The following is a 13,837-nucleotide window of genomic DNA, read 5'->3' as shown; positions in this document are numbered from 1 at the left end:
TGTACTGACGAACATCTCCATGAAGCCAGTTCACAAAGTAGAAAAACCGATCATCGAGTGAGATCAAGAAGTCGGTAATAAGACCCGGCATCTCTGGAAGAATCCAGTTTTCGACCTTCAACGGTTTTACTGATATAACCACCTGAAACAAGACCAGTTTAATCATAGATTTGAAAAAACATGAAACAAGAATAACATTAAGAAACTTCACTTGCCTCATGACTCCATGTATCATCACTGTTCTTGAAAAATCTTATCATATTACTCGACAAGGCACTTCCAACATACCCTGTATCTTTAGACGGATCATGCAAGAACCTAATCTGCAACCAGCCAACCACAACAACAACCCGATTAGATAATGTTCTTGGTTACTAAATACTAAAAACAAATCATCACATTTATGTTATAGTGTTACCTCAAGAGGTAAGAGTCCAGTATTTCCAAGGTCAATAACTTGCTTCATTTCACCTTCAGGCCAACTATAAACATGTAAATGACTTCCGTACAAGCCATCAGCAACGTGCTGGAGATCAAAACCTTTGGAGAAAGCTTTAGGTGCTCCCCAAGATGTGCTGATCATTGTCTTGAACCGAGGTTGGTACCAGAAATCATACCCAAACAAAGGACTATTTCCTGGTTTATCCCACCTGCTTTTCACATTGAAGTCAGAGTCAAGAAGGAGAAACCCATTCCCTTTAGCGTTTCCTTCTCTATCCCCAAGGCAAGACACCAACATATCCCCCGAGGCAAGGCAGTGAGACGTGTGTGGAAATGCTAATCCTGTCTTCTCAGCAATCTCCTTAGGCTCTACAACCTTATACAGAGAGGGAGCCTTTGGATCGGTCTTTGTGTCGATTGCATAAATACGACCAGAGCTTCATTCAAGAAACAAGAAAGAAACACACATTTAATTAGTCAATTCATCATCTAGAAATATGATGAGAGGATTCATCAATGCAAGGATCTTACATTAAGCCTGGTAAGACGAGGTAACGTCTATCAGCAGAAGCATCACCATGGCAAGAGCTGCAAGAGTTCCAACCAGTGTGGTGAAGCTCATCTCCCACATAAGGCATTTTCAATCTGTGAATGACACTTGAATAAGTAGGTGAACTTGGATCCACATCCACCGTTGCCAAGTAGTCCGGTTTGTCTCGCCCCGTTCCTAGTTACCCCCATTCAAACAAATCAAAAGGTATCAAAATACAGAGGAGGAACCAGAGAAAGATTCAGTTCAGTCCAAAAACAGTATTGAATAAAAAATAGGTAGAAGATGGTATAATGAAATGTGAACCAGAGTAGAGGGCGGTGACGTAGATGAGCTTTTCCCGTGGACCAGCCATGGCGGCGAGAGGCGTCGCGTAACCTGGACCGGACTTGCAGCATATTTTGCTTCCGCCGCCGTTGCTCACTGCCGTCGCCAATACGGTTTCTGTAGCCATCTCTGAGTTTATCTCAAACGCAAGAACACAAATGATCTATGAGTACGAGAAGCTTTTGGCTATAAGAGTGATGGTGACGTGTCCTTGTTATCTATTTGTTTCTATTGCATATGGAGTTCTCATTGCATATGTCTCTATATAAAGCATGTGACTAGAAATAATATTCTTGCAATAATTTCTACTTTTTGCTAAAAGGGTTTAGTTGTACATTAAGGAATCTAAACAGATTTATGCAGCTTTTTGTAAGTTCTAACCAAAGTAAAATTATTAGCATAAGTCAATGCACGTGTTGTTATTATATTCATGAGTTGGTGAGTGAAGTTAGAATAAAAACGTTACTAAATTCGTGAGTTGGTGACTGGTGAGTAAGTGCAATTAAATAGTGACTCTTTTGTTGTTTATCTATAATGCATGTGAAGTGAACTGGCCCATCGTCTTGTTCTTTACTGAAGATAGATACAACTCGATGTTGCGTGACCGTCATCATTCATCACAATACGCAATTCAAGAAATCTTAGCAAATTTCAGATACAAAGTGTTACAACAGAGAAGCCAAGGACTTACCATTTACCAGAAGTCATTGCAGGAACATTTCCCTCCCTTAAAATGATGATATCTAGTTGCATCTCTAACTATTATCTCTCTTTCTGTAATTTCACTTATATGTTTCAGAACAACATGACAATCTCCACAAACCCTTAGATTTTTCACAATTCGTATAGGAGTTCCCGGAACAGCCTTAAGCAATCCGTATGCAACAGCGGATCGTTCACTGTGCCAAAACAATAGCTTCTCTTTCTCTTGCTCATCCATATCGTGTAGTATCCAACTCGTATCAGGAACATAACCATTTCTTCTTCTCATTTCTTCCTCTAGCTTCTTAAGCAATCTAAATATGTCATCTTTTAGAGGATGAGATGTTTCTCCTGCATAAAAAACTTCGGTTTCTTTCCTGACCTCGACACTACTGTACCCTGGATCTTTCCTGACTTCCATATCTCCTAGTTTCCTTCTTGCTTCTGATACTTTTCCCCATAAAGAAGCACTTGCATAGATGTTTGATAAAAGTATATAAGTCGATGGATCTTTTGGTTTAAAGCAACTTACAAGATGATCAGCAATTCTTACACCCATCTGACCTTGTCCCTGGCGCTTACAAGCGCTAAGTAAAGCAGCCCAAGTTGGTTCATCTGGAGGGAACGGCATTGTATGTATCAAGTTCTCAGCCTCATCAAGGAGTCCAGATCGACCAAAAAGATCCAATAAGCATGTATAATGCTGCAATGATGGACTAATCCCATAGTCCTTCGTCATTGATTGGAAAAGCGCACGGCCTTTCGCTACAAAACCGACGTGGCTACACGCATATATCAATCCAACAAATGTGACCTCATTGGGCTTTACACCGTGAGAAACCATGTCATCATACACTGCTAATGCCTTCTCAGCTTGACCATGCTGAGCCATTCCAACTATAAGCGATGTCCATGAAACTACATCTCTGTGGCGCATTCTACTAAATATATCCTTTGCAGCTATAACATCACTGCATTTAGCGTACATATCGATAAGGGCGTTACTAATAAACACACAAGAATCAAATCCTAGAGCTATAACCAACCCGTGAACCTGCCTCCCTGCAATCGAAGCTGCCAAATTAGCACAAGCGCCAACAATGCTCGAAAGGACCAACGGATCCAAAATGTCAACTCTTTCTCTCCTCATTTCAGTGAATACAGAAAAAGCCTCAAGCCCTTTCCCACTCTGTACAAAACCAGAGATCAACGCAGTCCAAGAATACAAATTCTTGACTGGTAATTCCCTAAAAAGCTCTAAAGCTTCTTCCTTTCTTCCACTTTTAGCATATCCAGATACCATGGCAGTCCATGAAATGGTGTTTTTCACTTTTATAGAATCGAAAACTGCTTTAGCACTATCAAGCAACCCACATTTAGCATACATATCAACGAGTGAAGACTTAACAACATCATCACTCGAATACTCAGAGACTATAAAATGGCAATGAACTTGCTTTCCAAGCTCAATAGATCCTAAGTTAGCACAAGCCTTAACAAGTGCCGAGAACACAAAACCATCCGGTCGCAACCCATCCCTCGAACCCACTGAAGAAAACACTGAGAGAGTCTTACCAGAGAGATTCGCTTGATTAAGAGCTGTGAGAACTGAGGCCCATGCGATGTGGTCTCTCTGAGGCATTTCGTCGAACAACTGGAGAGCATGAGAAGCAGCACCGCATTTTCCATAGACATTGACAAGAGTATTGGCCAAAGGGCAGCATTGAACGATCCCGAGCTTGACGATGTGGGCATGGAGGGCTTTGCCAGTGGTTAAGGTTCGATTCCTCGCGCAGAGCTGGAGCTGATGAAGATAGTGAGGGATAAGCGCATTCATCAGCTGTTTGGTCGCTTTATGGGTTTCTATAGATTATGTGAACACTACTAATACTAATATCCAAATTATTTAAACTTCAATATATGAATTGAAATAATAATAAAAACTTGGAAACAACATTTAATTTTACAAGCTGCAAAATGTTCAGCTAATAATTTTTTTAAATATTTTTTTTTGCTAATTAAGTTCAGCTAATATTAACAACATGAACAAGACTAATAGAGATGTCTTAAGTGTAGAGTTGATCAATCTCATCTTTGTATTTAGCCACGACCTTGTCCCGTCTAACCTTCATAGTTGGTGTCATTAAGCCGTTGTCTATCTGCAACATTGTAATAAAACAGTTTTCTTCATTAGGTTTTTGATATTTTCGGATCCTGAATAAGCCAAAAATAAGAGAGGAATGGTTATGTATAGTTACCGTGAAGGGCTCGTCGATGATCAAGACCGGTCCGACTTGAAACGAACACTCTGAGGTCCTGTAACATTGTTTAAACATAGTAAATATAAGCTCTAATTTTAAAAGTTTATAAAGTATTTATTACCATTCCCTCAGTTCTTGGTAGATCAAGCTCTTTAGTTTTTCTTTGGATATATCAGGATCTACTCTTTGCGCTTCCTCTTTGTTTGGGATAACGATGGCTCCAAGGCGGCGTCGATCCTGTAAAGGAGAAGTCAATTTGAATAACCAATACTAAGATTTGTCATGTTTGTAACAGTCTTAAAAGATGATTCAAGCACCTGCCCAATAACAAGGATTTGTTCAATCAAACTGCTTCTCATGGCAGCTTCTTCAATTTCCAATGGTTCCACGTTTTCACCTATAGCGACGATGATGTTATCAATATCCGGACCAATTTCTCTTGTCTAATCGATTTTGGGTTCATTTATGCATTTGAACATGTTTGTGACTTGGCTTATACCTGTGGATAGTACAATTGTGTCCTTGGCACGACCTTCAAGAACAATGACACCTCCACAGCGGCGACTCCGCCCTATTGAGTGATGAGGAGCGATCCAACCTGTATCTCCTGTATTGAACCATCCGCTCTCATTTAGAACTTGCTTTGTGGTCAATGGATTCTGAAGCACACACAACCAGAAATATGAGTTAAACCAAATTTAATCTTTAATGCAAAAAAACATATTGATGCTTGATGAGTCAACAAACATAAATGTGAGGAGACCATAAAGTTAGAAGAAAAATACGCATTATTTCAGAGCCAAGTAAGCCAATATATATATATATATATATATATATGCTTATTAGTAAACTATTCAGAAGAAACTCAAAACTTGTGTTTCTGTCACCATTTTTTACAACTTCGTAAGTTATTTATGGAACATTACCTTATAATAACCCTTCATAACCTGTGGACCTCTGACTTTGATAATGCCTTTTGTACCAGGAGGAAGTACATCATTAGTCTCAGGATCTACAATTTTGAATTCTGTACCATGCATTGGATGCCCAGCTGAGCCAAGAACCTTTAACAACAACAAAAAAAAAAAGAGAAACGAAATACTGTAATAAGTCGTCGAAAAAGGCAAACGATGGATCAATGAACTGACAGTTATATATTAAGACGAAAAAATTTCGAAGGAAACAAAAACAAAGTTGTGTTCTATTATTTCTGTTTTCGGTTGATATGGAAGCTCAGTGGGGAAAGAGATAAATTTGACTAGCTTGTGAAGTTGAGTTTAATACTTCTACAACATTAATTTTCTCAAAACAAATAAGGATATGGAAGCAGGAACGACTTACATTATAGCTAAGCGTCCGTGCACATACAACCGGCGAGGTTTCTGTCAAACCATAACCATTTTGTAGAGTCACCCCGATGGCCTGCATAATTTTGGAACTAAGTCGTTTAGATATCGAAACTTTCAATGCCAAACAAAGAGAAATTATAGATGGCTNTATAGATGGCATAACCTCAAAAAACTTGTCAACATGAATGGGTAAACTACCACCTCCGCTAATACCAGCCTGTGGAAACCAATATCATATCAGTATTTCACTATAAATATAAATCTAACAAAAAAAAAAAATAGGAAATAGAATTTGTGTACTACCTTCGATATTCCAATAGACGCATGTATTTTCTTGTAGATAAGCATTTTGGCCAACATATGTAATGGCCACAATAAGGCAGCGACTACTCTTGCAAACAACCAATCCACCAAAGCAACAATATACATTGGAGGCTTTTGCTCTTTCGTCAGACACGTACCCTGTAAAACAGACCAAAGACCATATCAAAACTTCAGGAACCACACAGAGGGAGAAGCAGAATGAAATCTTAAAACAAACTATGCAGGCTATCATGAACCTCATATATCCTTTTCATCTCCATATATGCCATACTGACTTTGATCAATGTAAGTGCTAGAAATTTACGGGCAGCAGAACTTGAAGAAATTTGCTTTTGAATCCCACTGAAGAGCTCAAAGAGGAAACAAAGAAAAGAGTGAAAAAAACTTGTTTAAAAACCAACACATAATGAAAATTCTGAGTAGTTAATGAGTAACAAAATGGACTATTTTTCATAAATATGGAACGATTGAGCAGAACACCCATTAGGAGTGTGCTTCACCAGGCTTGCCCAGAAACAAGATTAACTAAAAGTCTCTTAGCTGTGAGAGATGGATTTATGACTTATTGAAACAAATTCATACAGAACTTCAGTATTAACTATTTATAGAGTCCATCATCAACAGAATATGAATATTGTGCAAACTTTTAACTCGAATAATGACAAACCTGTAAAGTGTCTCATATACCAACGGAACGGAGACAATATAGTTTGGTTGATACCGCTTTAGATCATCCTGTACCAAAAGAAAACAAAATAAAATTGAACTAGAGCCAAAAGGTGCAACCGTTAAGAAAAAAATTAAGGTGATTGATCTCGGAATGTTAGTGAAGTATCATGCAAACACAAACTCAATATAAGTACAATGATTGCAAAAGATACTGACTTAACAAAATCGGATGATGAGAATAACCTTTAAGTATCTTATAGACGTATACATTTGCTCAATGCCACAGGTGAATATGAAGTATTCACAAGCACGTTCATAGGCATGCCATGATGGCAGCATGCTTAGAAATTTATCGCCAGCTTGAGCAGGTACATATTTGGATAAATGTTTTATCTGGAAAGTGTTTAAAACATTGCAAAACTATTATTTCCAGAAAGTACACAAGGAAATTTTGATGACAGAAACCACCAAAAACGGTTGCAAAAAAAGTATCTTGTTGGCACGACAAAAAAAAAAGTATCTTGTTGAACCTGCTGTAAGAGATTCCGATGTGTAAGCATAACGCCTTTCGGATTTCCCGTGGTACCACTGGTATACATAATTGCGGCTACATCATCCGAATTGATGAAATTATAGTTCCCTGCAGTCATCAGTTTGTTAGCATTAGGAGATTCTTCTTTTAAGGCCTTGGAGAAAAACATAGTAACGTACTGGTATCATTAGATCCTGATGATTTCGCACGACTCTCCTGTCCTAGGCTTTTAATATCTGCATAACTGTAAACTGGAACCTGCAACCCCTGTGTGACCAATGATGATTTCTCACCCCAGAGAAGTATCAAAAATCTCAGAGATGCCTTGGAAGTAAATGTCTCAGCAATGCGGTTGAAAAACTCAGGATTATCCACAACGAGGGCTACACTGCAATACAGATCACTTGAAATTCTTGATCTCTGTATTGCAAACAAATATGGCATACATAGTTGAAGAGACACAAGTATACGGAGGTACGAAAGATCTGCTTTCTCATCCAAGAATCTTTTACAATTTTACATGAGAGTGATGGAATAAGATAAATATGAATTCAAGAAGATGTTTAATTAGAACTACACTTAATCACAAAATTCCTGAACAGGCACCAAAACTGTCAATCATTACAAAAACCATGCATACTGCTCCTAGACTCAACAGCATCAATACATGCATCTGAAGACAGAGAACTAAAACTGATTCATTATAACCAAATACACAAGATGATGAAACAAACGGTACAAAAATGAGGTCAGTATACAGTGACAAAAATCCATATTGTACTTATATAAAAGCCAACTAATTACTTTTCAATAATAGGTATGCTAATTATGTCAAAAAAACCCAAAAAAGAAAGTGTTGGCGCACCTTTCAGAATGACGGTATATCTGCAGTAACTCTTCAACAGAGGACCTAGATCCTCTGACAACATTGACTGCTCCTGTGGCCATTATACCTGGCATAAAGTAATAAACAGACATAAAGATACAAATAACTGTGGATAGAAATGAAAGAGCAGTGCATATTAGAACTATTGCACCAAGAAGCGCAGTTAAAATAGCTAAGCATAAACAGAAGCCCTACAGCTTGAACTTCTGCCCGTCTAGAACATCTATAGAACAGAGAGGAAGGATGGTGATTGGATGTGTGACCAACTAGAAACTTAGAAGGAAGAAACAAAAAAAGAGCAGAAACATCTCAAACGTAGCTCGACAGATTTTTGTTTAATAGTTAATATGTAAGGCAAGGCAAGCACAGCTTGGTGATGCAAATATTAATGAAATCATCCCCCTAATGCTTTACGCTATTCTTGTTGATAAATGAGTAGCAGACTGGTTTCCACACTTTATTCTAGTGTGTTCCAAATCATTAACCACATACCTTGATCTGAAACAAGCCATCTGCAGGAGTTATCAGCAAAAAGTCCAATCTTCTCATTTGCTTTCATTCCAACAACTCTTAAGCCCTCGGCAAAGTCCAAAATATCTTGTTCCAGCTAAAAGTTAAGTAAGCAAGATGAAGGCTTCAGTTTTTAATAAATAATTAATATCTGAATCGCTGGAAATTTCAAATTCTCCACCTCTCTCACAAAAAGACAGTATAATGAATTTGCAATAACCATGGGAAGACTAACTGAAATAATATTGGTTCTAGGATCTTAAAACAGAACTCCACCAATGGGAATGCCCAACTACAAGCATTAGAAAAGCATCCATTAATTCTTCAAAAAAATCCAGAATTGGGATCATCATCAGGAACTGAAAAAGCATGTGAACTAGCTACTCTTCCCTCACCAGTCACCACCATCATCTTAACAATCTACTAAGAATTGATTTTGCTATATCCTCACACTCGGTAGGCAACATATTTTGTTTAATAGTACCAAAAACTGGATGATATCTAGGAACACACTAGAATATTTTTATGTTATTTAAAGTAACTGGACCCTGCTTGTCTTAATAAATATAGCTACTAAATAAAAGAAAAAGTGCTGGGGTGGGGTGGGGTGGAAAATTAAAGGACTGGTCTCTCCTTTTTTGCTTCTTTGCAACAATATTGATGAAAATAAGCATTAATAAGGAACCTACCTGTTTGTAGGTCAGTTTCAAAGGAGGGTCATGATAAGGATCAACCAACGCAACTCTATCACCATACTTTTCTGCAGATGATCTCCAAATATCCGGAACAGCCTTCCATTCATTAGAACGCAAAGCAGCATCTCCGGACAATGACAAGCTTTCAATGACTGGGGAAGACGTCCTCACTTCTTTTTCCTGAATCGTACATATCAAAAATATTCAAATCCGAGGCATTGTTTCATCTAGAGGACAGTTGGGGACTTGACTTGGGACCCATTGAATCCACAAAAAAAGCTACAAACTTTGCATTGAACATGAACAAAAAAAGATACAATTTTAGAACTTTTCTAAACCAATAGGAATGATCTCAAAGTTGAAGAGAGTGAAAAGTTTTTTTATTCAATTCCAAAAACCCAAAAGAAGAGAATAAAATTGTAAAGATAACACAAAAGCTGAACTCGCCTTGGACTCGCAGTGAATCCTAAATCGCCGGAACGAGGGAACTCGAACACCCTCGTGACCCAAGATCAATCTGAACCCAAAATCATGAAATTGACGAGAAGAAGAAGAAGAAGAAGAGGCGTAAGAAAGAAGCGTCGAAGGACCCAAAGAGGTCGACGCCATCATCGAGGCAGACGCAATGAAGAAGGAATAATCAGGTTTCAGATGAAGTTGCATTTGCAGATAAGATGAAGACGGGGACCTCAATAAAAAGGACATGGAACTGAGAGATAGTGAGATCTCGAAGCTAATAAGATACAAAGTGACCCAACCATGTCCTTGTCATCACTGGACACACTGGTAATGACTCGATCCTTTAAGACCATGGCTTTTTTCCAACGGACGAGATTTTTATTAATTTTATTGTATTTTCTTCCAAAATTTAATTTTATTTGGTGTATTTGTTTTTATTTTATTTGCTCGCCGTTACGTTGTATGAAAACTTTGGTGTATTTAGTGCAATGCAATCACATGTATTATATGCGACATTATTTTAATTCTTAATGAATTGTTTGGTGATGATCGTGAATCCAAATCCAACCACGTTATTTTACATTCATTCTTTTCGCTAATTTGATTTTTGTATATCGTGTTTTTACGTTACAGTCAAAGGTTCTGGATTACTTGCAGCTTTATAGTAAAGTAACGATACAGACATGTGAATGTTTTAATTTGTTAACCTAGAGAAATGTAATAATCATTATCTTTGTAAGGAAAAAAAAAAAAAAAAAAGACTACCATATATATATTAATTATTTTGATTTTTGTTTTTTCTCAACATCGCGAAACATGAAGCAGAAAAGGAACAATAAAGATAAAGAACAATATAAGTAATCCAGCTTTAATCAGTCTTCTTCCTCCTCAATCCTCACAGTGTAACGCTCGGAAACTTGCAACGATCATTGCCTGTATACAAAAAAGAGTTCCATAAAATACCCTTACTCTGTCAGATGAACCATGAGTTCCGTGACTATACAAAAAAGGTTATAGTGGTCTAATATTGGAAAAGAAGAAAGAATGGGCTTATTAACCAGGGTTGGTCGTGGTTTCATGAGCTAGTCCATTAAAGTAACATCGAACGTTTTGGTTGCGGAACTGAGCCCAGTACGAACTAATCGCGTAGCTTGCGTGCCAATAAACTGAGACCGGTTCGTAACATTCTCTTCCCGGAGCCAAAGCCGCGCAAGTGGTGTTGCTTCTGCCACAAGCAGTTCTCAAAGTTTCTTCAAGCTCAGCCTCGTTAGCTCCTTCGACCGGTACGCACCACACTTGGCCTTTGTATGGAACGTTGTTCGTCGGTTTAGGCAACGGGTTGAAACCGGTTAAGGGTCTTTGACCGGTGAAATCTATGTCGTAGATTGGTTGACCGTCGGGATGCATGATTCCCCAATGTCTCTGTGTTCCCGAACCGGGTTTTTGGTTTTCGTTGAACAGAGAAAAAACAAATGTCGGTATTGGTAAACCGGGTCTTGATGGCGTACCGATTGGTGGACTTGCGGTCATCTTCTTGATCAGATTCCGGTTATATGTAGCCGCGTTGAAAATGTTGGCTCCGGTTTCGTCAATGTCACCGAAATTAGGCCAACCGGTTTCGGAGATCGCGAGACGGATGTGTGGGTAACCGAGCTTGCTCATTGCGAAGAGAACCGAATCCAACATTTGGTCTAAAAGATTACGGTAAACCAAACCGGTTTGAGGGTCGGTATAAGTGGAGTTCCCTTGGAACAGAGCATAATCCAAACTAGTGTTCATGGGGTTTCTTGACCAGCGGAAGTAAGGATGAACATTAATGAAGAAGTACGAGTTTGTTCCGTTGAGAAACTTCAGCAACGGTAATATCACCGGTCCGGCGATTTCTTCCCGGAATGTTCCGTTAGAAGGAGGAAACGACGAACGTAGAGAATCCATGGCGAGAGGTGTCCCGACTTTGATGTTGTGAATCCCACGAAATCTGAGAGAGTTCACGATTTTGCGCATCGCGGGTACAAGATTGGCCGAGATGTTCCCGTAGTTGTAGTTGAGGACTTCGTTCCCGACGAGGACAAAGCGGATTTGTGTTTGTGGATAGAAAGGGAGGATATTGGTTCTGACCCATTCGTCAGCTGTGGTTTGGTTGGAGCTGATAGAGGTGATTTGGTGGTTAGGGACGGTTATGGTGACGTAGAGATTGGTTCGAGAGAGGAGTGTGAGACTCTCTGGATCAGCGTCGTAGAGCTTGACATGACCAGCTTTGATAGATTTGATGAAGTTGATGGATTGGTATGGAGATGGGAGGTTGTTTCCTTGTCTTCCGTAGTTGATACCAATCTTGCTGGCTAAATCTAGCATTGTTTTCCTTTGAAAGTAGTACTTGTGCCTTTGGAACCTAAGCGCGGAGCAACATGAACCTGTCAAACAGAGCAAATCATGTTCAATATGGGAGATTACATATTTTTTTTTTGTAAATCAAGATTACATATTGATTATGTAAACATGATGCATTTTTATTAAACTTATTGAGTTGAAAACGTTATGCATAAACGGAGAAGATAAGTTACCAGAAAAGACAAGGAGGGTGAAGAGGAAGAAAGCAAGAAGAGTCATGTCTTTGCGTTTGGTTTGCAATGTATTGGTGATGATCAGATTGTGATTTTTAAGATGGAATGGGTGTGGAATTGGTGATGTGGTGTTTATAAGTAGGAGTATGGTGTAGGTTTATTAAGTCATGCAAGAAAAGCTTTTTTTTTTTGGACTTCTGATTTCTTTTGAAACTCTCATAGTTCTTTTGTGCTATGGTTTTAAAAAGATTGTTGGTTGGATGGTTCAAATTGAACCAATAACTATTTCCCCAAAATACACTAGGTAATAACCCATGATTTTGCACGGAGTAAAAATTTTGTTTGAGTTATTACATTTATAAATATATTTATTTAGTATAACATTTAAACTTATATTGGTTTGAATTCATCAAGTTTATGAAATTTTAAAGTAATTGTTTCACCATAAATTTTAGATTGAAATGATGGCGGATCTGGATAGAATGTGAACAAAAATAGTGATTATTAGATTTTTATCAAAATCTTGAACTATCAAAGCAGGTAAAAATTGTAAAAAACTAAAATTACATGAACCCAATAATTTAAATAAAATTGTTAATCCCGTCAAACCCGTCTGCTAAGCCATTCCGCAACGGGTTTAAATATTTTGAGCCGTAAAATGTCTTTGTATCCGCCTTGCTTGAATTTGTGAGATCCGCATGGGTTACACATGTATTTCAATAAATCATTTTTCTAATATATAAAATATATTTAAAGCTTAAACTTAATTAATATTAATAAGTTTATGTGATAAAGTTTTTAACAATAACACATTTGTTTTTAAAAAAAAACACAATGGTAAGTAGTTGTAAATAATAAATCTAAATAAGGCTAAATAGCTAAATGTGTCTCGAGTTCTCTGGCGGCGACACATCAGCTTTTTTCAAGAGTGTGCTTTTCTATTAATATATAGAGGATATGTAGTTGTCAAAATTGAGAATGTTATAGATATCCCGATTGTAGATTGATGATCTTTGAGTTGAGAAAACACATCAATAATGATCTTTGAGTTGAGAAAACTAATGAACTTAGGATTTAGTGGTTAGGGTGGATAAATTCCTCAACAATTTAGTCCATTCTATTTTTGGGACGAACAACAAATCACCGCACACCAACTCTATTTGTATCAACAAGTGATTCATAGTTAATCTGCGGTTTTAATATGCACCACTCCAAACATAATTTGTGAACAGTAAATAAAAAACTCTGTAATCTACCCAACGGATTTGTTAGCCTCAGCCGAAATAACAATTAGGATCCTTCCTTAATTTACATTGGATAAAAATTAGAGTATTTAAATATAAAGCATATACTGTAGTAGTATTAAATAAAAACGAGAAGTTGTCGTCGGCAGTAACAACCAAAACCTGAGACAGATGGCTTTTAGACGACCACTGATACTAATCGTCATCTTCATCGTTTTAACCGCCGGCGTTGAAATCGCCACCGCCGATGAGCCGGTACCGACGCCATGGCCACACCAGTTCCACGCGTTAATGTTTATGAATTACTCCGGCGATCTCTCGATG

At 38.0% G+C, this 13,837-nt stretch overlaps 4 protein-coding genes across 7 annotated transcripts in view; all 4 read right to left on the bottom strand.

The window, feature by feature from the left end:
- LOC104732273 (selenium-binding protein 2) overlaps positions 1-1,540 on the bottom strand; it is a 7,409-nt gene extending 5,869 nt beyond the window's left edge. The window contains exons 1-5 of one of the 3 annotated variants that reach the window (XM_019233922.1): positions 1,298-1,540; positions 973-1,168; positions 419-878; positions 216-323; positions 16-142 (exon numbers count right to left, since the gene is read on the bottom strand). In XM_019233922.1, the coding sequence (XP_019089467.1) occupies positions 16-142; positions 216-323; positions 419-878; positions 973-1,168; positions 1,298-1,445 (1,039 nt within the window). In that variant the 5' untranslated portion in view covers positions 1,446-1,540. The remainder of the gene's footprint in view (positions 1-15; positions 143-215; positions 324-418; positions 879-972; positions 1,169-1,297) is intronic. The other 2 variants (XM_010451811.2, XM_019233923.1) reach the window with 2 other exon arrangements.
- On the bottom strand, positions 1,654-3,871 carry LOC104732272 (pentatricopeptide repeat-containing protein At4g14050, mitochondrial). Of its 2 annotated transcripts, XM_019233921.1 has the most exons (2): positions 3,596-3,775; positions 1,654-3,512 (listed from the first exon to the last, which is right to left on the bottom strand). In XM_019233921.1, the coding sequence occupies exons 1-2, from the start codon at positions 3,773-3,775 to the stop codon at positions 2,013-2,015; spliced, it is 1,680 nt and encodes a 559-aa protein (XP_019089466.1). In that variant the 3' UTR covers positions 1,654-2,012. The 2 variants fall into 2 exon arrangements, with proteins under 2 accessions (XP_019089466.1, XP_010450112.1); XM_010451810.2 differs by having other exon boundaries at positions 1,654-3,871.
- LOC104732271 (long-chain-fatty-acid--[acyl-carrier-protein] ligase AEE15, chloroplastic-like) lies at positions 3,941-10,048 on the bottom strand. Its single transcript, XM_010451809.2, has 18 exons — positions 9,694-10,048; positions 9,241-9,426; positions 8,534-8,648; positions 8,021-8,108; positions 7,335-7,543; positions 7,154-7,263; positions 6,867-7,016; positions 6,622-6,689; positions 6,191-6,296; positions 5,934-6,092; positions 5,794-5,847; positions 5,623-5,703; positions 5,208-5,345; positions 4,781-4,940; positions 4,599-4,678; positions 4,403-4,518; positions 4,279-4,336; positions 3,941-4,179 (listed from the first exon to the last, which is right to left on the bottom strand). Exons 1-18 carry the CDS (start codon positions 9,949-9,951, stop codon positions 4,087-4,089), a joined length of 2,229 nt encoding a protein of 742 aa, XP_010450111.1. The 5' UTR covers positions 9,952-10,048; the 3' UTR covers positions 3,941-4,086.
- Positions 10,361-12,454, bottom strand: LOC104732270 (probable glucan endo-1,3-beta-glucosidase A6). The gene is made up of 3 exons (XM_010451808.2): positions 12,270-12,454; positions 10,764-12,119; positions 10,361-10,638 (listed from the first exon to the last, which is right to left on the bottom strand). Exons 1-3 carry the CDS (start codon positions 12,313-12,315, stop codon positions 10,601-10,603), a joined length of 1,440 nt encoding a protein of 479 aa, XP_010450110.1. The 5' UTR covers positions 12,316-12,454; the 3' UTR covers positions 10,361-10,600.

This window comes from Camelina sativa, chromosome 12 (genome assembly GCF_000633955.1).
Source record: "Camelina sativa cultivar DH55 chromosome 12, Cs, whole genome shotgun sequence".
Lineage (NCBI taxonomy): Eukaryota > Viridiplantae > Streptophyta > Magnoliopsida > Brassicales > Brassicaceae > Camelina > Camelina sativa.
The sequence above is the reverse complement of the archived record's forward strand: the minus strand, read 5'-3'. Positions and strand labels throughout refer to the sequence as shown.

What these genes read in the sequence shown, in the direction of transcription:
- LOC104732272 (XM_010451810.2), bottom strand. Translation starts at nt 3,857, where the DNA reads ATGAATGCGCTTATCCCTCACTATCTTCATCAGCTCCAGCTCTGCGCG.
- LOC104732271 (XM_010451809.2), bottom strand. Translation starts at nt 9,951, where the DNA reads ATGTCCTTTTTATTGAGGTCCCCGTCTTCATCTTATCTGCAAATGCAA. An exon ending in TTATGAAGGGTTATTATAAG is followed by an intron (nt 4,941 to 5,207) that starts GTAATGTTCCAT and finishes TGTGTGCTTCAG; the next exon opens with AATCCATTGACCACAAAGCA. An exon ending in CACAATTGTACTATCCACAG is followed by an intron (nt 4,679 to 4,780) that starts GTATAAGCCAAG and finishes TCGTCGCTATAG; the next exon opens with GTGAAAACGTGGAACCATTG.
- LOC104732270 (XM_010451808.2), bottom strand. Translation starts at nt 12,315, where the DNA reads ATGACTCTTCTTGCTTTCTTCCTCTTCACCCTCCTTGTCTTTTCTG. An exon ending in CACCCTCCTTGTCTTTTCTG is followed by an intron (nt 12,120 to 12,269) that starts GTAACTTATCTT and finishes TCTGTTTGACAG; the next exon opens with GTTCATGTTGCTCCGCGCTT. An exon ending in TGAAACCACGACCAACCCTG is followed by an intron (nt 10,639 to 10,763) that starts GTTAATAAGCCC and finishes TTTTGTATACAG; the next exon opens with GCAATGATCGTTGCAAGTTT.